This window comes from Juglans regia, chromosome 1 (assembly GCF_001411555.2).
Source record: "Juglans regia cultivar Chandler chromosome 1, Walnut 2.0, whole genome shotgun sequence".
In the NCBI taxonomy this organism is placed as follows: Eukaryota; Viridiplantae; Streptophyta; class Magnoliopsida; order Fagales; family Juglandaceae; genus Juglans; species Juglans regia.
Genome location: NC_049901.1, coordinates 40,628,818 through 40,652,767, shown reverse-complemented (window position 1 = coordinate 40,652,767; position 23,950 = coordinate 40,628,818). Strand labels below are relative to the sequence as shown.

Genomic DNA, 23,950 nt, shown 5'->3' with positions numbered 1-23,950 from the left:
AATGTAAGCCCATCACCAATTCTAATCAATAGATCCCCCACTGCTCTCACACAGCCAAAGAGATGCCAATTTAAGTTCTTCCATATATTAAAGTGTCTTTAGAGTTCATGCATTTAGTTTCAACACTGCACACCAAATAATCAGAGCAGTAATAACAGACCTACCAAATCCAAAATAGATTGAGCTTCTTTCCTTAGAATAGAAAAATTAGCTCGAGCCAGGGCAGCCTTTTCTTTGTCCATCTAGACAACAAAGCAAAGAAAAAGAAAGAGGAAAGATTAACAAGATCACTATGAAGAAATATTCCAGAAACAGATGAGAGTGCAAATTATAGAAACTTCTGCAAAAAGATTTTAAGAACTACACACCTTCTGGAGATCCAGATCTTCACCATCTTGCTCATCAAGAAGCAGGTTTTGCAGAACTGTTGTTGGAACATCAGCGTCAAGTACATGCCGACAATACTGAAAATAGCTAAGAAGCAAGGCATATTGGCTGAACATAATAAGATAAATGGTCAGAACCCAATGAAGAAGTGAAAGCAGCATGTAACGTCACTGATTTCTTTACTGAAAGTCTGAAACCATACCGTCTCCTCAGGGCCTCAGAAGATTCATTTCTAAGAATTGCCATGACAAGTTTAAACAATATGGATTGACAAGCGCCATTTGATAATTGTTTCACCATGATCAGGTTGAAACATGTGACACTATCAGAATTTAAACCACCAGGGCATGAAAATCTTTCATCTCGTTGTTTTGCCATGCATGTTAGAGCAACCTATGCAGATTTCAAATCAGATGTGAAGGCAAAAAGCAGCAAGAAAGTGCAAACTGGAGCAATAATATGCTCAAAAGACAAACAGGTAAATACCTGGCATAATATAGATGCCATCTTCAGCGAACAGTCTGGAGAAGAAGAAGCACTTAGAGATGTATCAAGAATCCTGTCAAGAACCAGATGAAAGAATTACAGAGGATCTAAGGGAGAGCAATAAAGTATCAGTAATGATAAAAGCACCAACTGAAATAGAACTTCGGATCGATTTTCAAGTGACGATATTCTCCTGGAAGCAGAGACCTGCACAAGTATTTAGAGGAGACACTTGAAGTATAATTAAAGAAATGAACTTGATCTTATTTAGTGCAGATTTTTGTCATAATAGAATACCTCAAAATCACATTTCAAAGGGCTCTCAATAGGCATGCAACATAATAAAAACAATGAAACAGACCTCAACAATTTGAGACCAGCCAGTTAACATATGAAGTTGGGCAGCTTGTTCTTCGAGATTCTTATTGTATTTCCAACCCCATCTCATCAACTGTTGAATTGTCTCTTTTATATCATTTAGCTCAACTTCACTGTCGAAGTTGCTCAACCGGGGATAAACAGAATTGAATTTCTGATAAAAACAAACTAGAATTAGCACCAAAATTCTCTAAAGTCCCCAGAAGAATGCACAGACCCACCAGGAAAACACTATAAGAGAAAAGAAACTCATTCCCTGGCATTTAGTTAAAGAAACCAACCTGCCAAAGTTTGTCACGGAGTGAAGCAAGGTCAATCAAACGATCTCCACGCTCTGAGTAATAGTAGATACCACCCTTTGCAGAAGTAGCTGGATTCCCAAGCATATCCTCTGCCTAAAAACACTAAACATTAACTCCAGCTTACAAGCAAAATAATGAGCATTGTGAAGCACTATAATCTTACCAGCAAGTCGTATTTTAAATTAGAAACAATCTGAGAAAGCTTCATAGTGGTATCAGGAGACTTAAATTGGATAACTTCAAGCAACTCCAAAACCTGACGTGATGTTGGTCCAACAAAGAAAATCAATTGTCTATCGAAAAGAAAAAAAAAAAAAAAAAGAATACTTATCTCACCAATCACAGTAAAAAAAATGAGAATGTACTGGTAAGAGGAGATAACAACAACAAAGGCAACAGTGATACAGCAGTTTATCAGCACATGTTAATCATTCTCTCAATTCTTTAATGACAAATTTCAGCATATACTTCTTCATCTGGGAGGGTGTTCTCCACTCATTCTGCTTGCACTACCCAAATATTTTGGGAGACGGGGGCAGAAACAAATCAATACAGGAAATGAGAAATCTAACATGGATGCCCCCTCCCCCCACAAAAAAGAGAATGCAATTGGTTAAGAACCATTATCAATATAACTCAAAACTTGAGTACAATGTCAATACAACAACAATAGTCACTGTAGATTTCATTTTTATCCTTGAAAGCCAATAGATAGTGTAAAATGATAAATGCTGTTACAAATATGCTTTAGAAAACTATCAACTAATGCCTCAAAACATAAAACGAATAAGAAGCAAAAACCTCAGTCTATAGTAGTATGTTACAGTAGGACCATAAGTATTCAAGTAGCAGATTGTACCTGACTCTTACTGATGGATCTAGTTCCAGAGTATTCCATGCCATTTTGAAGAGAGGACTGAGATATGATGCCATCGGTACCAATTCCACTAATTTCACCCCCATAAAGATGAGCAAGAATACTTTGGCATGCCTCCTGGTGGTTGGAGCTACTAACATCACCAGCATTTAACTCAATTGCTAAAAGTTTCAGTAACCAAGCTCTCTGGGAAAATGTAAGCAGGAGGTAATGTCAATACAAATGGCCCCAAAAATGAACTGTATAGATAACATATACAAGGTTTGGAGAGTTTAATTTTAATACCTCAAACTAGATTTTTTGAAACAAGTAATGCAATTTTATCATAAGCACTAAGGGTTGCAACCCAGGTATATAGGTGGTATACAAACGGAAACGTCCCAACTAGCAAGAAGAAGAAAAAGAGCAAAACTCTAAGTCTAGAAAACTAGAGAATTGGAAGTCAAGGTGAGCAGCCATCCAAGCATAGAGGTTGCTGAATGGGATAGCTTTCAATTCAATTACCACCCTCTCGCGATCCTCAAAAATAGCAAAGCTTGGACGGTTAGACTATTAAATTGTTAGCTGGATATTAGACAAGTGAAATGCAAGTCATAATAACAAGGATAAGTCCTCTTTAAGGGCCAGCTGTACAAGGGCCAAAGGGTCTGTATGGCCAGATTTCCTAGATTTTGTAAGGGACTCTTGGACTTGTATATATATGTATATATATATATTATCATCAACTGATAATAGACCCATTTATTTTCGTGGTTTTTATTGCTAGTGAATCATTAAGTTTTATTTTTTGTGGAACTTTTTTAGGATGAGATAATGAGTTTTTGCCCCTTAATTATTGGTGTGTTTCAACTTTAGTTCATGACTTAGTGCAACCTTTGAATATGGTTTGGTGTTTATGGTTACACCACTAATTTTTCACTAGTAATTGAAGATTTTATCAAAAAATAAAAATAAAAATGAAGGCATAGCACAAGTACAAAGTATACATATAAGAGGAATAACTAGATAGATAAAGAAAAGAGGCACAAGGAAATCATGAAAACTTGGCCCATTCAAATGAATAGCAGCTAGCCAAAGGAATAAAGTAATGAAGAAAAAAATTTTAAGCTCTCCCATTAAGACCCCGATTGGATGTTGAGCTGAGTTCAGATGAGTTAAGTTCTTTATGAATAGTAGTAAGTTGAGATGGTGGAGTGAGTTTTGTGGGACCCACCTAAGATGAGTTTAGATGTATTTATGGGAAGTTGAAAAAGGTTGTGGGTCCCGCGTGTAAAGAGGTGTTGAGTTGAAAAAGGTTGTGGATCTCACATGTAAAGAGGTTTTGAGTTGAGTGATATTTAATGATTTGAGAGTTAAGTGTTTGGATGTTAGACTCGGCTTAAAATTAGACTGAACTAAGTTGATCTCAGTATCTTCCAAGTTCCAAACGGGCCCTAAAAGTTCATTCCATAAGGCTCTGGCAATCTCACAATATGTATGCATTGTGCTGGGTAGTGGTACCTCTTGATGAGGTTAGGGATTACTTGAATTATGGGTTTTGACCTGCAAGTTAGTTACACTGAAGTTTCCAGCCATCTCAGCATTGTAGTAACAAGTGATACTTCTTATATTAGGTAACACAGGCACCCAAGTTGAGCTCCTCCAACATTAAGATTCTTTGGATTCAAGGGAATTGGAGATGAGATTTTGGTATATCAAACTTTCACATGTAACTCCATGTTGTGATGACAACTTTCACATAAAACCATGTAACTTCATGTTTTCAAAACAAGATGCATGATCTTGAGCCTTAACATCATCTCACATAGGGAAAAACTGAATCAAGAAGAGCTCGGCTGAACTAAGAAGGGTAGCCGGTAGTTGGTAGGGAGCACAAGTCAAAATTGCTATCTTAAAACATTATATTTTAAAATATAGTGCGTTTCCTACATTACATTGAAAAATTTATGAAAAAGTGTGAATTTGAGAAGATATGATGAACTTTTATTGTTAAGTCTTACGGTATGGTCTGGGACTAGTTAGATGCACATTCTGACCTTCAAAGTTGATACATGTTCCAACCCTCGTGGTCAATACAAGTTCTGGCTGACTGATGCACATTTAGGCCCTCATGGCTGATGCAGGTTGTTGAAAGCATATAATGCTATTGTAATTATACTTGGGAGATCCCTAGCATTTTGAAACTCTTCACTGACTTGCCTAGAGCCAACTGCCTCCTGAACCTCTACAGATTTACCAGCTAAGCTAACGATATAACTTGTGGAAAGTTACTAGGAAGAACATGCTTTGAACTTGGAAGTAAAGATTTTTATGATGATTCTAAAGATGGTCTATGTTTGCTCAATGAACAAGTTTTATAATGGAATGGTGTCATTTTTCTTCGGCAAAGACAAGAGTTCACTATGTTTTGGTAAATCTTCTTGTTAGAGCACATTTAGAATCTACATGCATATTTTCCAACTAATTTCACACATCACATCAACCCTTTATGAGCTCTGCATCTCTCCCTTAATTACTTTTTCAGCTGGCAGATTATCTTATGGAGCAGGAGCTTGTTGGTTACTCCATGTTTGGTGTCAGGCTCACACTGCATTGGTTACTCTATGCTTGGGATTCCCATAAATGGTTGTCTAGCCATTTGGAGAACTTTTAATGCAATTTGAACATCACGTAAGTAGAACGCTTGTTTATGTGTTTATTTTTGTTGATGCCAATGTCAAGCTGGGTTTGATATGTCTCATGTGGTGTATTTGGCTTGAAAGGAATGGCCAAACCTTTGAAGACCGGAAACACCCGTTGAAAGAACTTAGATTTTTCTTTTTCCATACCTTATTTCTTTGGGCCTCTGCTCGTGTTTTTTAAGGGGGGCTAGTTTTCATGATTTTCTAGTATTCTTTTCTAGCTCCTAACTTGTAACTAGGTATTCTTTCTATTATACTTCCTACGTATTTGGGCTACGCCTTATTAGTTGATTCAATCCGAAGTAGGGGTCTGAGTTGCGATACTAATACAGCTAGTTTTTCAATCAGAATGAAATATAGCAAACACGGAAATAAATAATTAAGGCTTTAAAAGTTGATGGTATGCTCTTCAAGTCCAGAGTAATTTGTGAAAATAATCAGGTATGAACTAATAGGTTGCAATATAATGGGACACAAAACAACTAGAGGTGTAGGTAAAGTTTTGCCTAAAGCCTAATACATGATTCCCAATGAAAGTTTGAAGTTTCAAGGGTGTGACAACTTCAATTGCTGGACTAAGAGAACAAGTAAATCACAATGAAAATGGCAAATCAAAGTGACCATGCATGGGAAACTGACCCTTGTAGATACTGTCACTAAAAAAACATATAGCAAAACCCTCAGACCAGGTGTTGGCATTGCCATAGAAAAACTGTCAGAATTAAATTCTTGCAAAAAGAGACCTGATGTAGGGAACTGATGCGAAGTGGCTGGTTGCTATTTCGTTTAGGAAGTGGAGCAACACCAATAGTGTCCAAGTGCTGTCATGGTAAAGAGCAATTTTTAGGACGACACATGTAAGAAAACAAATGGAAGTTAAAAAAAGAAACCCATCTAAAGCACAAAGAGCATCATTAAAAAACTTCAAATGTTTAAATAGACTATTATTTACCTTTAAGAAGAACTGATACTTTTTACTACTCAACAGATCCATGGTAGGAGCACATGTAAGTGGGTCCAAGCACAACTCATAAAGAAGCTGAAAAAGGCAATTCAACTTTTTCAATTTTAAAAAGTTTCAAAAATTTTATAAGAATAAAGAGGAAATCTTACTTACACAAGAAATGTGCAAAAATCTCTCCTAAAGAGTTAGAATATTTTTTAAAAGAAGAAACAAAAAAATCAACAACGGAAACCATGTCATGTGTACAAGACCACTCGAACAAGAGTCTCAAAGTTATTATAAATTAAAAAAAAAAAAATTAAAAGTCCATAAAGCAAAGTGAGAAAAATCCAAACAAATGACTACAAAATGAATATAGAAAGAATTTTCTACAAACTAAAACCTGTTTTATACCAGAAACACCAGATCAAGAACCATCTAACCTGAAATCCAAATTCATGAACCAATGCATTCACATCCGGCTTTACAAGGGTATCCAATATTTCAAGAATGACCTTAAAGCAACTGAAAATGGCATAATAAATGCACAATTAATCGCTTAAAGGTCAAGAAAAATTATATGAACATGTTTAGGACAACTCATAACCAGCAAACCTGTAATGAAATTTTGGCTGTAAAACCGTCTGTTCAACAGGGGTGTCAAGATCAAACTTGAGTAGTAGATGTGTAATGTTTGGAGCTGGCCGACTGATATTGTCAATCAGAAGCTGCAAAAATGTAGAGAATATATACATCTAAATTGAAGAAAACTAAAGCTACAGAATTGAGTGGGAATACCCTCATAAAACTTATAGTACTAACCTGCATTATTTTTTTTTTGATCGGTAATCAAAGATATTGTATTCATAGAAATAGGCAAAACCCAGATACACAGGAAGTATACATGAAAAAACGCCTAACTAGAGGTTACAATAGAAAGAAGAAGGTCATGGACACTAAGTCCGTTACCAACTAAAGCCCCCGCCCATAGGAACAATGACTTAAAAAAGATAACTTTAAGTTCATCCATTGTTCTCTCTTGATCATCAAAACATCTAGCATTTCTCTCCCGCCAAATACACCAACACATGTATATTGGTACCAATCTCCAAATTGCCGCTACTTGAGAGTCTCCGTAAAGTCCTCTCCAGCTTGAGAGGAAATCCACAAATCTACTAGGCATAACCCAAGACAATCCGGCTCTTGTAAAAAAATCATCCCATAAAACCTTGGCAACCTCACAGTGTAAAAGTAGATGATCAACTGACTCCCCATGCTTACACATACAACACCAATCTAGGACAATAACTCGTCGTTTCCTCAAATTATCTGTGGTGAGAATCTTGTCCAAAGATGTTGTCCAGACAAAGAAAGATGCTTTTGAAGGAGCTTTCGTCTTTCATATGCTCTTCTACGGGAACATAGACATTTCTGAATTCGTGAGATTTTGATAAAAAGAACTGACAATGAAGATACCTTTTTTAGAATAGTTTCAATGCATCTTGTCTCCAGAGCCCCCTAGAATACTTGCAAAATATAATGCCGCAAAGAACTCCACAATAGACTCCAACTCCCCATCATGGGCTGTCCTAATGAAATCAATATTCCATTGAGGAGTGCCGTTTCAAATGACCAGAAGGTCAGCAATCGATGTCTCCTTTGCTCTAGCAAGCGCAAAGATGGTAGGGAATGTATCTCGTAGACAATGGTTACCACACCATATATCAAGACAGAAACGGACATGCGAACTGTCACCTACAACAAAATGCTCATGTCCTCGAAAGGTCCCCCAAAGGCTCCTTATGTTTTTCCACAAACCCACTCCATAGGAGCTTCGTACCTCATTCGAGCACCATCCTCCCCAAGCTTCCCCAAACTGAGAATCTATAACAGACTTCCACAAGGCCTCCCTTTCATTTTGGTACTTCCATAACCACTTACCCAAAAGAGCTTGATTGAATTTTATCAAGTGGCAAATCTCCAACCCTCCCCCAGAGATTGGGATACAAACAGTTGACCAATTAACCAGGTGGAATTTGAACTCTTCCCCCAATCCACTCCATAAGAAATCCCCTTGTAGCTTCTCGATGCGGTTAGCCACCTTTGTGGGGAGCGGGAATAAAGACAAAAAATAGGTGGGTAGGTTAGAAAGAAGTCAACCTACCGCCTTTCGACAAATATAGCCTCTTCCAAGCAGCCAAACTGCGCTCCATCCTTTCGACTACATCATTTTAAATCTTTTCAGATTTAAAAGAGATCCCCAACGGTAAGCCAAGATACTTCATAGGAAACAAAGATATCTTGCATCCCAAGGTAGTAGCTAAAATCTTCACATTGGGGGCAGCCCCCACTGGCACTATTTCCAATTTTGCAAGGTTAATGCTCAAACCTAACACAACAGCAAAACAAAAGAGTAGCGTCCTCAAGTTTTGGACTTGACCAAGGTGTGCACCACAAAAGATAAGCGTGTCATCGGCAAATAACAAGTGAGAAATGTTGAGAATGCCATTCTTCACCGAAAAACCATGGAGTAACCCACCATCCACCAGGCCCTCAATCATCTTGCTGAGAGCTTCCATGACAAATAGGAAAAGGAGGGAAGAAAGCTGATCTCCCTGTCTCAAGCCACGAGAAGAGTTGAAGAAACCCATTGGTGATCCATTTAACCAAGATAGAGAAACGCGCAGAAGAGATACAAAATTATACCCATTTCTGCCATTTCCCTCCAAAACCACATTTTCCAAGTAAGTAAAGAAGGAACTTCCAGTTAACATGATCATATGCTTTCTCCATGTCTAACTTACAAAGTAGCTCGGGTTCTCTAGACTTCAATCGGCCATCCAAGACTTCATTTGCTATAAGTACTGAGTCAAGAATTTGTCTACCTTTGACAAAAGTATTTTGCGGCTTCGAGATTAGTTTTTCCACCACCGAGCTTAGTCTATTAGCTAATACTCTGGATAGAATCTTGTACATCTCATTCACAAGACTAATGGGGCGATAGTCTCTCACATCCCTGGACCCCACCTTTTTAGGAATAAGCACTAAAAATGTGGCATTGAGACTCTTTTCAAATCTAGCATTAGAATGAAATTCATTAAAGACTTGCATAATATCTTCCCTGACCACCTCCCAACAAACTTGAAAGAAACCCAAAGTAAACCCATCCAGACTGGGAGCCTTATCACTTGCCATACCTCTAATAACATTGCCCACTTCCTCTTCTGTAAATGGCCTTTCTAACCACCCTGCACTTTGCTAATCTAATGTGGAAAAAGACAAACCATCCACTCTCGGTCTCCAATTATGCTCTTCAGATAAGAGTTGTTGATAATATTGTTCAATTTGATTTTTGATAACCATCTGATCCGAAGAAGCTGCCCCATCTACCATCAGTGTATCAATAACATTGTTCCTCTTGTGAGAGTTAGCCATCTAATAGAAGAATTTCGTGCATTTGTCCCCTTCCTTAAACCAGAGTACCCTTGATTTCTGTCTCCATGAAATCTCCTCCATCAAAGTAACCCTTTCAAGATCAGCAACTACCTGTCTCTTGCGAATTTTATCAAGTTCAGAAAGGGTTCTGGCCTCCTCCTCGCCTTCCAGACCCTGTAGTTCCTCCATGGAGAGCATTTCTGCTAAAACACATTGCCAAAAACTTGTTCATTCCACTGCTTCAGGTCCTGTTTCAGCACTTTCAACTTTTTTGCCATAATGAAGTTGGGAGAGCCTTGGAAACTATAGAAAGTCCACCAATGTCTGCCCTGTCTACAAAACCGTCAGTTTTAAGCCACATATGCTCAAATTTAAAATATCTTATACCCCCTTGGATGCCTCCACAATCCAAAATGATGGGGAAGTGATCAGAACATAAGCAGGGTAATCTTCTTTGAACTACATCCGAGAAGTGCGACTTCCGATCGAGGGTTAGCATAAATCTATCGATCATCAACCAAGATGGACAATCACGGTTGTTGGACCAGGTAAACGTGCCTCCTGTTAGTGGAATGTTCATGAGCTCTTATTCTGAAATGAAATCAGAAAAATCTTTCATGGCTGGAGTGATGTGAGGAGCTCCCAACCTTTCGCTTGGAAAGCGAGATATATTAAAGTCCCCCCCAATGCAACTTGGAAGCTCCCACCAACTAATGACTCCCGCCAATGCTTCCCACAAAAATCTTCTCTCTGAATCAATATTTGGGCCGTAAACACCAGCAAAAGCCCATTTGAAGCCATCTTCTAGATTAACAAAAGAGCATGCAACAGAGAAATGACCCACACACTCCTCCACCCTTTCCACCACCCTTGTGTCAAACATAATTAGAACTCCTCCTAAAGCTCCTTTTGATGATAGGTAAGACCACCCAACATGTTGTCCTCTCCATAAGCTGCGAACTACTTGTCTTGTAATAACTTCCAACTTAGTTTCTTGTAAACATATGATGTCCCCTTTCAATTGGCGAAGTAAGTTTCTAACTTGGAGCTGCTTATTAGGATCATGCAGCCCCCCACGTTCCATGATATTATTTTTGGCTTCATGGGACAACCATTTTACCCCTCCCCTTACTATGCTCCCGAGTAGAGCTCTTTTTACCTCCATCCTCTTTCATTGCCCAATCTAGCATTTTGAGTTCTCTTTCCCTTTTTTTTAGTTGAAGCCAAGGATTGATCGGAGTTGGATTGGGCATTCATAGCCTCTACAGTAGTAAGTAGGGCCATAAATTCAGCTTCAAAATCCCCATAAGAAATTCCTATCATATGCTTAATGTCCATCGCTCTCTAGATAACCCAATCAGACACATTGGGATGAAAAGAGTAGAGTGGAGTAAGTTCATCCTCCCCATCCCTATTAGCAGTAAATACAACCAAAGAGCCAGCATTTTCGAGGACACAGGGCTCTTCTACCATCTCCAGTCCTGAAGAAACAACCTAATCCAAAGAAGCAACCAACCCAAAGGGTGACAGCGGCTCAGCTACCATCTCCAACAAAACCGCAGGGGCTCCAATAGCCTGGGTTTCGACCACGGGGTTCAAGGAAGCTTCCTCCCGAGCCGTGACAAGGTCATGGATGCAACCCAAGGGTGCGATTGGGCAGGTCGACCCTCTCTGTGGCGACCTCGAACCTCTGGTGTCCTGAGAACAGCCTGCGGTGTCATATAGACCCAGCCCTGTCGATGTTGTCGACGTCGTGCCCTTTAGTCGCGTGCTGCCAGTGCCGATAGGGTCGACGAGGACCAGCGGCAATTTTTGTGGTGCCGGCAAGGTTGTCGGCAAGGGTATCCGCGGGCTTGGGACGCTCGAGCCTGAGGAGGAGGCTCAGGCCCGAGATGGAGCCTAAGGCCACCAGATGGGCCTCGCGGGCTTCCCGTTTTTCGGCCCAACCTAGGGAGGACTTTCCTGCGCAAGCCCATTCCAGTGGCCTCTTTCCCAGCCTTATCATAAGCCTCATCGAAAGCCTTTCCAGTGGCCTCTTTCCCAACCTCATCATAAGCCTCATCATAAACCTTTCCAGCGGCCTCTTTCCCACTTCCCTGGCCTATTATCACACTTAAGCCCCAGTCAACTTTACTCATAAGAGTAGAGATTTCTTCTGAAATACCTGACAGATGGCCTCTGACCTCCCACAACACTCCTACGTCGCCCAACATAGGACCTACAACAGAGGCTCTCGTATCACCCTTGACAGTGATAAGTCTACTAAAAAGATTTCCTACGCTACCCAGCCTTTCACCCATAGCCTGATACCTGTCAGCCACAGTGTTAGAAACACTCCTTGCTGGCAAACTCAGTGCCGCTGCATACGATGCTTCGTTAGAGGGATGAAGACTTCCTTCCTCCAGGATGGAATCATGCAAACTAGTGATAAGGGTGCTTCTTGAATGGTGGCCCGCAAGTTTACCCAGATTGTAAGCGAAATCCTCCCAACCACTGCCCTTCAAGTCTTCAGGAACCATCACTGATCCCCTCTTCTTCTCAAACCCAAGTTCTGTCAAGTGCAAGAAGCACCCCTGGGCATTTATATGCCTTTGAATGGCCAGAACTCCATTTCCCATCCTCTTTTGCCTAAAGAAAGAAACCCGTCGACGTGAGACTAAGGGCAGGTTTGGAGAGTGGGATGAGACACAAAATTCTCATCTCATCTCATCTGATCATTACACCTTTTTCAAATTCTTATACAAAATATAATAAACAATTCAACTTTTTCAAATCTCAATTCAACTTTTTCAAATCTCAAAACAATAATAATACTAAAATATAATATTTTAAACACTAAAACAAAACACAAAATTCTCATCTCACCCTCCAAACCTGCCCTAACCCTTCCTCCACCATCTGGACCACCCATGTAGCCAAAGCCCTGCTTACTATGATGGACGAGACCAATCTTCTACTACGTTCAGTGATAGGTATGCTACTACCCCCCTCCCACGAGAAAACAAAAGATTTTGCTTCCACCTTGATGTGCCTAATGAACTCCATATTCAAAACAGACTAAACAAGTGCCAGGTTCTTGTGGAATGAGGTTTTTAATCGGACTGGTTTACTTTGGATATTGCCCAAGGAAGTGGTGGGTTTATTGGTAGGGTGGAAGGGTTACAAGAATGCGGCTCGTGTTTGGAAGATGATTCACTAACCTGCATTATAAGAACACCAGGATCATCACTACTATTCTCAATCATCTGACACTCTTCTGATCGTAACTCAAGGCATGATGCATAATCCTCAATCAAACTGCTGGCAGCACTGGATTGTAGCAGCAACTGTACCAACCCAACCATGCGGGAACTGTCACCCAAAACAACCATAATAATAACGCTTTTCGCAAGTATTCAACAAAATAAATATGCATTATTAACATTGCAAACTCATATACAGCTACAATATATTTGAGCCAATAAGCTCTAAGGCTCCACCAAATCACAAAAGATCATATAAAAAGTAAGAAAATGGAAGAAAATGTGATGCCTTAAGAAACTCATGATCTTGATAGAGCACTGCTGAATTTGTGGTTGAAAATCATATCTGACGTACTCCAACAAAGCTACAATTTGAGTATGATCTTGTGCAAGTATAACATCTAAAGGCTGCACGGAATAAGATCAAGTAATTAGAATGGCATCAATCAAGGAGCTTCACTATGTAGTATGAGATAATTTTTTTGACAGGTAAAAAAATATTGGAGTTTCTAACCAAGATTGCATCTATCAATTTCTGCTTAAGCAGTTTTGCTCAGAGGGTCTTGATTCATGCAACTCAGTGGAGTTTGCTATCTCAAAGGAATAAATCAATGCGAGTTAGGATAGCTACCTAACAACAGGGCTCAATTTTTTTAACTCTTGAAGAATTTAGCAATAGTTCATGTATATCTAAAGAAACATAAATCTCATAAAAAATGCATCCCAAAGTCTATCCAACTAGTTATAATAATTGAGCAAAATTTCGAGATAAAACATTATAATCTATTTTTTTTTTTTTATAAGGAAGAATAAATTTTATTGATATAGAGATAGAGAAAAAACATTATAATATCACCGAGTCCAAGTCACATGGGCATGAATATAAGAAATGAGGAATGCTAACACGTTAAGTTCTCTAGTAAGGACATACATACATCACACACATATACTTTCGTGTACGTGTGCATTTTTTAAAAGAAGTAACAAAAAAATCAAAAACAGAAAACCAAATTTGTGAAAATGGTTATGGAGGTATCAATTGGAAGGAGAGTCGCTCTGAAGGGAGGTAATTGACCATAAATATGGTAGCGCTATCAAAGAGTTTTATATTTTGAAATTCGAATTCTGCTGTATCCCAGTAAAATAGGAGATTAGTTGCCATGTAACCCTAGCCGCAACCCAGTAAAATAGGAGATTGGCTGCCTCGCTGCCGTATCTTAAAGAAAACCCTAGTTTTCCTTTGATAAGCACTTGGGAGGGTTGGTGTTCCAGTAAGGTGAGCGGGGCGTGTGGGTTTATGGAGATTCATTAGAAAGGGTTGGGAGACTTTTGCCAGACAATTATGTTTTGCGGTTGGAGAGGGTTCTAAGATCAGATTTTGGCATGACATTTAGTGTGGTGACCATGCTCTCAATAGGGTGGTTCTCATCAGTGGGATGTTCGTTTTCTAGAGCTGGTCATGATTGGGAAATTGAAGATGTTTCTAGATTTTTCAGTCTCTCATATTCTATGAGGCTTGGTAGGAATGAAGGGGATGGGTTCCAACGGAAGCAAAATGTTTATAGTTCAATCTTATTACAAGCTTTCAGTATCACAGAGTCATATTTATTTCCCTAGGAAGTGTATTTGGAGGTGTCAAGTGCCTTCCAAAGTAGCTTGCTTCATTTGGACAACCTCTCTTGACTATGGACAATTTGAGAAATTGTAATGAACTGGTGTTACATGCGTAAGAAGAATGGTGAATTTATGGATCATTTCTTTTGCATTGCAAGGTGGTTTGGGATGAGATTTTAAGTAGAACCAGCATTGCTTGGGTGATGCCTTCGAGGGTGGTGGATCCCTTAGCTAGCTGGAATCGTCTTTTTGTTCTCAGGTGGTTGCAGTTTGAAGGATGATTTCTTTGTGCCTTATGTTTAGTAGTATCTGAATGGAAAGAACGATCGGTGTTTTGATGATAGGGAGTGCACATTGGATGAACTTTGAAATCTTTTTGTGCACACCTTATTGCTTTGGTTTTCTACCATTGTGCTCAATGGAACTAGTGTTCATGATTTTCTTGTTTCTTTTTCAAGTTCCTAAGATGTATTTAGGTGTTTTCTTTTGTATACTCCCTCTGTACATGGGCATCGCCTATTTCATTTGTATTAATGAAGTTTTTTTACTCGTAAAAAAAGAGGTGCTCTACAAATTTCCTACTCTTATGCATAAACACCTATATGCCACAATGATATGACATTTCCTTAGGTTATCCATAGTGAGGATCTTCCCTAAGAAGGCTGTCTAGGAAAAAAAAACCTTAACATCTGCTCTCAGATGTGCTTTGGTCCACCAAAAACTCTTCCAAGGGAAGGAGTTACAATCCTGAGAACTAAGCACCTTACAGAAAGATTGAACTGCAAACTTCAATTTCTGAAAGGGCCCAAAGAGTCCTATATGCACCTCCACAACATAATCTAGCACATTAATAGAGATTGAAAAGGTTGTCATTGGGGAACTCCAATAGATTAATCATTCAAACCTCCAGTGAGCACAGAACTAATATCTTCCATAACCTCAACCGATGCGAACCATGTACCTTATCACAATACCACCCAACTCAAGCACAACCAATTTAGAATCTACTAAGACTTTCTACAATGTCTCTTTCACGTTGGTAATGTCAAAGCCAATTCCCTAGAAGGGTACAAGTGGAAAAAAGCATGTTCACACTCCCATGCCTCCCTCTAAAATCAGAGAGCACATCTTGTTCAAATTTACCCTGTGAAATTTGAACTTTTACCTAATCTATGCCCCATATAAAGTCATACGGTGAAATCAGAACAAAAACTGCATGGAATACGAAAGTGTACTAATTCTTAGTCACCATTCATTGCACACCTTTGTTTGATAGGTAATATAAGATTTTATTAATAAAAGAGAGAAGGCATAGCCCAAGTACACAGGAGGCACACAAAGAACTAGAAATGGATCACACATTTTTATACTGCAACAAACAATTTTGTCAATTTCAAACATTTGGTAAATTGACCAAAAGATAAGAACCCCACCCACACCCCCCCCCCAAAAAAAAATATATATATATATATATAGAGTAATGATAGATACAGTCATGAGTTGTGTAAGCTCGCACACTCATTACAAACACCTAAAAAATAAAAAAACGGATTTTGTTTTGATATTCTTTTTCTTGACTTCACTGACAGAAATAAATAAAAAATAAAAAAGAAAGAGAGAGAAATGATAGATACAGTCATGAGTTTTGCAAGCGCCGCGCACTCATTTGAAAAAAGAGTAGAGTCCACTATTTAAAAATTACTTTTTTCATGTAGATCTCATAATTATTCACTTTTATTAAAAGGAATATGTGGCACTTGCGCACTCCATGACTGTAAATATCATTTTTCATATATATATGACTCTCCTATGCCCCCACTGTGTGGTAAAAATGGGACAGCAGCAACATCAGCTGCTGGATAAGGTGGAGGGAATGGATCTTCCCCTTATATAGTCAACCCATCCCCACCTGGCAAGGCCGGATAGATGGGATCCATTCCCCTCCCCCACACAACACCCTCACCACATGGGGTTGGCGGAGAGAACCCCCCCCTCCCAACCCTCAATTCCACCATGCATGCTTTCTTGTTTTTCTTTCATTTTTCATTTTTCTTTTCCAGACACATGAAAGCATTTGATTAGTTTAATGTATACAATTGTACATGTGGCAGACCTCCCATTAGAAAGTGAACAGAATTTGAACAGAATGGCCAATTCAGAAATAGGCCAAAACCTGACTCCATAATAATCAATATTAACAATTTAGATCCTTATTTGAGAACCTAGAACTTAATGAAGATGCAAAATTTTTATGCATACATTCATGTTTATACGGGAGGATCAAGTGTTAAAACTTCTACACAAAAGGCCATCATGCAAACTCAACTACTAACCTAAAAAAAAAACCTTTCAGCATCGCAGGTGAATGAGTGCAACAAACAAGAGAATATACAGTTTGGCAAGCTTGGCATGCAGGAAGTCCAAGCAGAATGAATCCTAGCCACTAAGAAGAAGCTAATCAAACTTTGCAGCAAATTGAAAATCTTACCTGGTATAAAGGGCGCCAGAAATCAGAAAGAAATAGATCCTTCTCCATGACAAGAATTATAATTTCCAAAGAAAGTTGCACAGCTTTCTCTACAAGTTTCCCATATACTTGACTAGTTCGTTCATTGATGATGGAATTCACTCCTGGCAGAAGAATGCCCATGATGTTCCGAAAAACAGTTTTCCCACTCATGAAGTCCTACACGAAGTGTGTGCCAGAGAACAATTTTAACATACAAACATGTTCATACAAGTAACTCAAAGTAAATCTACAAATTCTTGTATGGGATAAAGTATAAAGAATGAGCCCGGGCATATAAAGCCATCATGATTCAAAGTAAATCTGCGTTGTTAATCTCTCTGTCCCACTTTTTTTTCTGATTTGGAGTAGCATGATTGTTAAATATAAGGTAAAAAATTTATTTGTCTGCCTAAAATGCCATCGTGTTATATTACAAATAGAATGAATTTTCTTGATTTCCTGTTTAGAAAATGGTAATCTTAATACATGAAATTAAAGCCGTGAGAACTTCAACTTTTAGATAGTGGACATGAATTTTATGACAGAAAACATATGAAGTATAAAGCCCACATCTTATCAAAGCTAAGCAAGTAAAGATAGAAAAGTTCAGGCAAAGAAAAAGTTTAATTAAGTAGGAGCAAGTTTTGACTTTACATGCCAACATATAAAAAAAGTTTATAAGAAATTCACAAAAACAGATTATGTTTTCCTTCAAGTGCTGCTTTGAAATTCAACCTATTGTGGCAACAAACGAACAGACAACAATCACAATAACATACTTTTAGCAGCTCCAAAATAGGAAGCTGCATCTGAAGGGGAGATTGTAGTGTCGGTGTTGAAAACTGTAATAGGTCGGCAACAGTGTCAACATCATCATCTTTGACATCGTACATGCTCAGTATCCTGCATGGTAAGTTAGGTTGATAATCAAATATATCTAACTTCTAGTCAACTGCAAGTTCATACACAATGAAGTTCAGAAATTGAACAGAGATGATCAATCAAAATAAGGTTCCACATTGAACACCAAGACAAGCCTTTTAGATACAAATTAAATTATGTCAATCTAGTCTAGGTAACAGCACGCTTAAGCACATAGCACCAAGACTGAAGTGCTTCACTTACCAAAAGCAAAGCGTGTTTACAAAAATGCTTGACACTTTTTGTGTGAGCTTAAAGCGCAGAAAAGCACACTTTCATAATTTTTTGAAAAACAATAAATTAAAAATATTAATTTTTTTTATAAGTAAAAATTATATTCATCAAAATAGTAATAGGCCAAGCCAATGTACACAGGAAGTATACAAAAGAAACACCTAGAAAAAAAAAAATTTAATTAGATCCCACTGCAAATGTGTTGTTAGAAGCCATCACATTTCCATATCACACTTGCTTTTTGCTGATGATACTCTTTTTTTTTTTATTAAAAATATTAGTTTAAGACCCAGAAAATGAAGTAAACAAATAATCTTAGGTATTTAGTTCATATTACAGATCATTTAAGTACCAAGGCACCAAATGTTGTCTTAGGTAATAATATATGCTTTTAACCCAATATAACCCGACTTGGCTTTTTATATGGATTGATATTTGATTGCTTATGTTAGGATAGAAGTCAATATCTACAATTCTTCAGCATTTTGGTCATGACTTCTTGGTATATTTTAAACCATGTACTTTAATTTGATTATGGCTATCAAGTATCATAGATATGTATATTTAGTAAAGCACAAGCGAATTAGAAATATTTAAATTTTATGTAATTAGTTGATTACATGTGGAATAATACTCTAATAAATTTGAGTTAATCGGCTAAGTATATTACCATCTTGCTTTTAAAACATTTCTTATTGTATTTTATATATTTTTCTTGTTGTTATACATCATTTTTAAAAATGTTCGCTTTACTTCAATCAAGCATGAGTTGTGCTTGCAATTTGTGCCTAGGCTCTAGAAGGTATTTGCGCTTAAGTGCGCCTAGCACTTCGACCAACACTGCATCAATCATAAAACAAAAACTGGGATTCAGAATTAACACAAATCTCAAGAAAAGAAAAATTGAAAGAGTGACTATACATAAGATACCTAGAAGTCAAAATCGCATGCAAACAATACAAATTGAAACTGTAGGAGAAAGACAAACCCACATATGAAAATGCCGAAGACAAGCAATTACTAATTCCCATTTCTCACAAGGATCTGCATAGGCTCTTTGAGGAAACGGCCCAAAAACATGATCATATACAAACCTAAAGATGCCAATGAATCTGCCAGAGAGAGAAGAGCCCACCCATCTTAGAGTCAATACGCAGGACAAAGATGTTAGAATATAGAAAAGGAATAAAAAGCAGTCAATTATCAGTACCTACGCCCTCTATCACTTAAATCTCTTTCTTCAGCAATGAGAGTATTTAACAGATTGAGAAAAGATATTGTCGAAGGATATTGTTCTCTCCTTGCTTCTATTTCGTTCAACTCATATTGCATATCATAAACCTGTAATAATAATATGTTACAAGATCATCATATAAACAGAAAAAGTACATTTTTCCTACTAAAATAGTTAACGTCTGCAGTAATTGATGTATATCGAAGATAACGTGCTAAAGCACAACAGAAATAAGATGTTAAAACCCCTTCTATAAAACTTAACTTTACAGGGCCTTCTGCAGATAGGTAGCATGATCATAAAGTTTCAGGCGTCATTATACATTGAACATATATCTTAAATAATGCGAACACCTATGAAATCATTAGTCACCTATTTAAGACTATGATCATAACAGGAAAAAGATGTTTGTCAACAAAGCAAAATTGTCTTTCAAATATAATCTCTCGGTTTTTCAATCCATAAGCTGCTATCTGGTTTTATTCACGTTCAGTCTACCATATCAAGCACGAAAAAAAGTATTAAAAATGACACCATCCAAATCTACCTGTGCTGACATTGGCTGTGCACTATTCCCAATAACTACTGGTAGATCGTACTGCTCTAGATAGCTCCAAATTGTATCTTTCAGAACTGGAGAGATACGAACAAAAGTAGTAATTGCATTCCGCAAAGCTCCCTGCAATAGCATTCATATACCAGGTCAAACGCAGCACAGAAAACTTCACCTGCAGCTTGTAACCTCCAACAGACAAAGAAACTGCAAATGTCATACTAGGATACTTTTGGGCAAAGCAGCATAAAATCACAGATGTCAACCTTCAGATATGGAGGCACATTTTCATAACTAAGCAGCTTGAATAATGGTTCAATATCAGGAAACCAGTTCTTCCTTTCAACGGGGTTCCCATTCTCCACAACCTGTATCACATGAAAAGCCGGTTACTCCTTTATGTTGAAAGAGAGAAATGTATCGCTGAATCAACAGGCAAAATTTGAGTACTATTGAAAGAAAAGAGAACAGGTTTGTGATTATTAGGAGGCAACAACGTGAAGGGGGGCAGAAAAATAATCCCAGAAAAGCTCAGAAATGGAGAAGACATAATTTATTCATGTAGAGCAGAGTGAGAACAAGCATTGAAAAGAAAAAAAAAAAAAACAAAAACAAAACAACCTAGACACATAATAAATAATACAAAAGAAAGCAGATTACCAAGCAACCCAACACCGTAAAACCATCTTACCTAAAGAAACATCCAAATAAATGAAAAAACTAAAAACACAGATAAAATTGTGAAATGGAACAGGCATGAACCTTTTGAAGAACATTCAAGTATGCAACTAGTGCTTTTGCATCTCCCTCCAAAAACTCTGGAAGCATGGCACCAGCAGTTTGAACAGACTGTTTAAACTTCTCATCATAGATTGATAAGCAATCAAACAAAGTGCTCCACCCAACCGAGCGGAATGCTTTCCCCTGAAGTAACTCAAAAACCTTTGAAGCTCCTTCTTGACTACAAGCCTAAAGTAACATAGAACATAAGTGAGTAAACATAGCATAATTGAGTTAACGAATCGTTCATGTATAAAATGTTCACAATACAAAAACATGTTCACATACCAAAGTGCTCAGCATATTCAAGAAAGCAACCAGAGTTTGAAAATTTGTGTGATCTTCTCCAGCGAAATTTACAAATGTCCACAGAACATCATTCCCAGACAACAGCTCGGGTTCCTTCTGATAGCATTATGCATTTAGAAATATTTTATTAACACCAGCAAAAGAATCAATGCAACAGAAAGATTCATGGTAAAAAAGAAGGGCAGGCACTCAGTGGTTTCCTCAGTAGATTCAACAGAAGATGCAACAGAAAGATGCATGGTAAAACAGAAAGATGCAGTTTCCTCAGTGGATTTTCAGCGGGGGAGACAAGTATATCTCACCTATTATTTGCCAACGACACTCTACTATTTTGTGGGGCCAGAAATGATCATGTTCAAGTTTTGAGGGCTCTTCTTCTTTGCTTTGAAGCAACTTCAGGATTGAAGGTGACTTGACCAAATTAGAAGTAGTTCTAGTGGGAGATGTTGCTAATATGGAAAGCTTGGCTTCCATCTTGGGATGTAAGATATCTCATTTGCCGATGAAATATCTTGGCCTCCCCTTGGGTGCACTATTCAAATTGAAATCAGTTTGGAATGATGTATTAGAGAAAATGGAGCAGAAACTGGCTAGCTAGAAGAGGATGTACCAATCCAAAAGTGGTAGGGTTACTTTAATTAGAAGTAAACTATCCAACCTGCCGATACTTCCTATCACTATTCCCGCTTCCTACCAAGGAGGCCCAACACATGGAGAAAACTTCAGCAAGATTTCTTATGGGTAGAATGAATGATGAGTTTAAGTTTCACTTGGTAAAATGGGACAGAGTATGCTCCCCCATATCAGAAGGAGGACTAGGTATCAGGAATTTACAGGTTTTTAACAAGGTTTTGTTGCGCAAATGGTTGCGGAGATACCATCAAGAATGGGAGACCTTTTGGAAAAATATTATAGACTCAAAGTACGGTGAAGCATGGGGAGGTTGGTGATCAATTGAGGTAAGCAGGCCATATGCGGTGGGGCTTTGGAAGCACAAAAGAAGAGGATGGGATGCCTACGTTAGAAACACCCGATTTGAGGTGGGTGATGGACTCAAAATTAAATTTTGGCATGACATATGGTGTAGTGACAAGCCACTCAAGGAAGCTTATCCAGAAACCTATGGCACAACAAGAATGAAAGGAGCCTCGATTGCAGACTTGTTGGTTACATCAAATTGTGCTCCTCAATGGAATGTCACTTTTTTTAGAAATGCATATGATTGGGAAGTCGACACAATATCGGAGTTTCATCGTCTCATATATTTCACTCGCATGAGAGAAGTTGATGACAAGATTTTCTAGCGTCACTCCAAGAAAGGGAAGTTGTAACACCCTGCTATCCATGGTTACGAATAAAGTCATTTTTAGAAAATTCCAGGGAATCGGTGTGCTATTACTGAACTTGACTTTAAAATATTTTCTTATAATTGCACCAGATACAAAGATTCTATAAAATTGTTCTTTATCAAAAATATTGGGATCATAAGAGGGAGTGCGCGGAAGCATTTATTAAAAATTTCTCAAAGTTCGTGTCATAAAAACTATAACTTAAAATCTCTGTATATGATCTAGGCCAGTGTCATGCCTCCTTAGACTTAGTCTCGTCCAATAACTCTACCTTCATAAATATTCCGACTTGGGGTAGTTTAAAAACATAAAAAAAAACTAAAATGAATCGATGACTCAATAAAAAACTCATCATAACGTAAACATACTTAAACATAAGATTTTCATAAAATATTTCATGCTAAAAATTAAAATCATGACTGTTCATAAATATGTTGATGACATGCGTGGCTTGAAAATAATTCTGGTATATTGACTGATCTGAATTATCTAACTTGTTTGACTGGCCAACACGCTTAACCATGTTTGCAAGGTTGTGCACCGGTCCCACATCCTGTGGCCACAAGGGGAACCCATGATCTGATCTGATAAAATACTATGGTAGACCACGCTTGAGTCCATGGCTTGCACATCCACCGTAACTACATTGGTATTATGCATCTGAATGGCCATCTGATTTATCTGATCTTCATCTTACACTTTATTTTAAGAAAGTTTACGTGTCTTATGCAATGTGAGATGCATAATACATACATAACTATAATATGAGGAATGAAACACGATCATGAGTTATGATGAATGACTTGCTTGCAGATATCATAACATGTGTGGTACAAAAATATTAGTTTCCAAAAGAATTGGCTTTAATAATAATAATAATATAACTAGCTAACGTATATTAATCCTAATTTATGATCAAGTTACTTACCTTGTAGCACTATTCCAATATTTTCGGGATGCGACTAATTTCCTTTCATGGTCTTGGCGCTGGCTAGAGAGAGAAATAGATTAACCAAGAGCTTGAGAGAAGGAGAGACAAAATGTGAGGGATGTTGTGAGAGGAATGAGCCAGTTGGCTATTGGCATGGTGAATGTGGGACGCACTGCTGGACTGGTTATCTTGGGTTCGGCCACTGCACTTACCGAAGGTTTATGGTTTTTCAAATAACACAAGGGAAGATATTTATAGAGAGATTAAGGAGAGAGAGCCAACGAGTTCGAGTTGGACTTGGTGGCGATCATTCAAAAAGAGAGTTTGAATTTAAAAACATGATCTAATAGTTCATTCAATGTAGGATTGACAGTGACTGAGACTGCGTATGGGACTTCAATCAATTATGATTTTAAATTGAAATAAATTTCTAATAGTCAATCTTTAAATTCTAAAAGGAGTCTAACTCGTTCAATAAATAATAAATGAGATTTAACCTAATTATTGAGCCTAATTAAAACTCCTAATCAACCTCAATAATTTATCGCTTATAGGCTTATCCAATATGGCCCATTAAATATAATTTAGGCCTAATAAAAATTATCAACATTCCAACCTTAGAATTATTGGGCCGAGTCATTACAGAAGTTCACTGTCGACTCTTTTCTATCAAGCCATGCACACAAACAACCAACTCACTCCCATGGAAGAACATTTGGAAGACAAGGGCACCACTAAAAGCACTCTTCTTTGTATGGACAGCTTCTTTGGGGAAGATACTCACT

General features: G+C 37.9%; 1 protein-coding gene across 5 annotated transcripts in view; it reads right to left on the bottom strand.

Annotated features, from left to right (window-relative positions):
• The window catches only part of LOC109006236 (nuclear pore complex protein NUP205), a 61,772-nt gene that overhangs the window by 14,208 nt on the left and 23,614 nt on the right, over nt 1-23,950 (bottom strand). For 4 of the 5 annotated variants that reach the window (XR_001998618.2, XM_018985448.2, XM_018985446.2 and 1 more), the window contains exons 12-34: nt 20,865-20,981; nt 20,559-20,765; nt 20,063-20,164; nt 19,791-19,922; nt 19,220-19,350; nt 19,002-19,121; nt 17,634-17,757; nt 16,834-17,031; nt 13,021-13,139; nt 12,690-12,840; nt 6,670-6,782; nt 6,498-6,579; nt 6,064-6,150; nt 5,855-5,932; nt 2,413-2,616; nt 1,717-1,809; nt 1,533-1,646; nt 1,235-1,405; nt 1,025-1,080; nt 874-946; nt 590-780; nt 369-495; nt 165-242 (exon numbers count right to left, since the gene is read on the bottom strand). Coding sequence is in view for 4 of the 5 variants with exons in the window: in XM_018985448.2 (XP_018840993.2) it covers nt 165-242; nt 369-495; nt 590-780; nt 874-946; nt 1,025-1,080; nt 1,235-1,405; nt 1,533-1,646; nt 1,717-1,809; nt 2,413-2,616; nt 5,855-5,932; nt 6,064-6,150; nt 6,498-6,579; nt 6,670-6,782; nt 12,690-12,840; nt 13,021-13,139; nt 16,834-17,031; nt 17,634-17,757; nt 19,002-19,121; nt 19,220-19,350; nt 19,791-19,922; nt 20,063-20,164; nt 20,559-20,765; nt 20,865-20,981 (2,868 nt within the window). In the remaining variant the exon portion in view is untranslated. The remainder of the gene's footprint in view (nt 1-164; nt 243-368; nt 496-589; nt 781-873; nt 947-1,024; nt 1,081-1,234; nt 1,406-1,532; nt 1,647-1,716; nt 1,810-2,412; nt 2,617-5,854; nt 5,933-6,063; nt 6,151-6,497; nt 6,580-6,669; nt 6,783-12,689; nt 12,841-13,020; nt 13,140-16,833; nt 17,032-17,633; nt 17,758-19,001; nt 19,122-19,219; nt 19,351-19,790; nt 19,923-20,062; nt 20,165-20,558; nt 20,766-20,864; nt 20,982-23,950) is intronic. The other variant, XM_035687098.1, reaches the window with a different exon arrangement.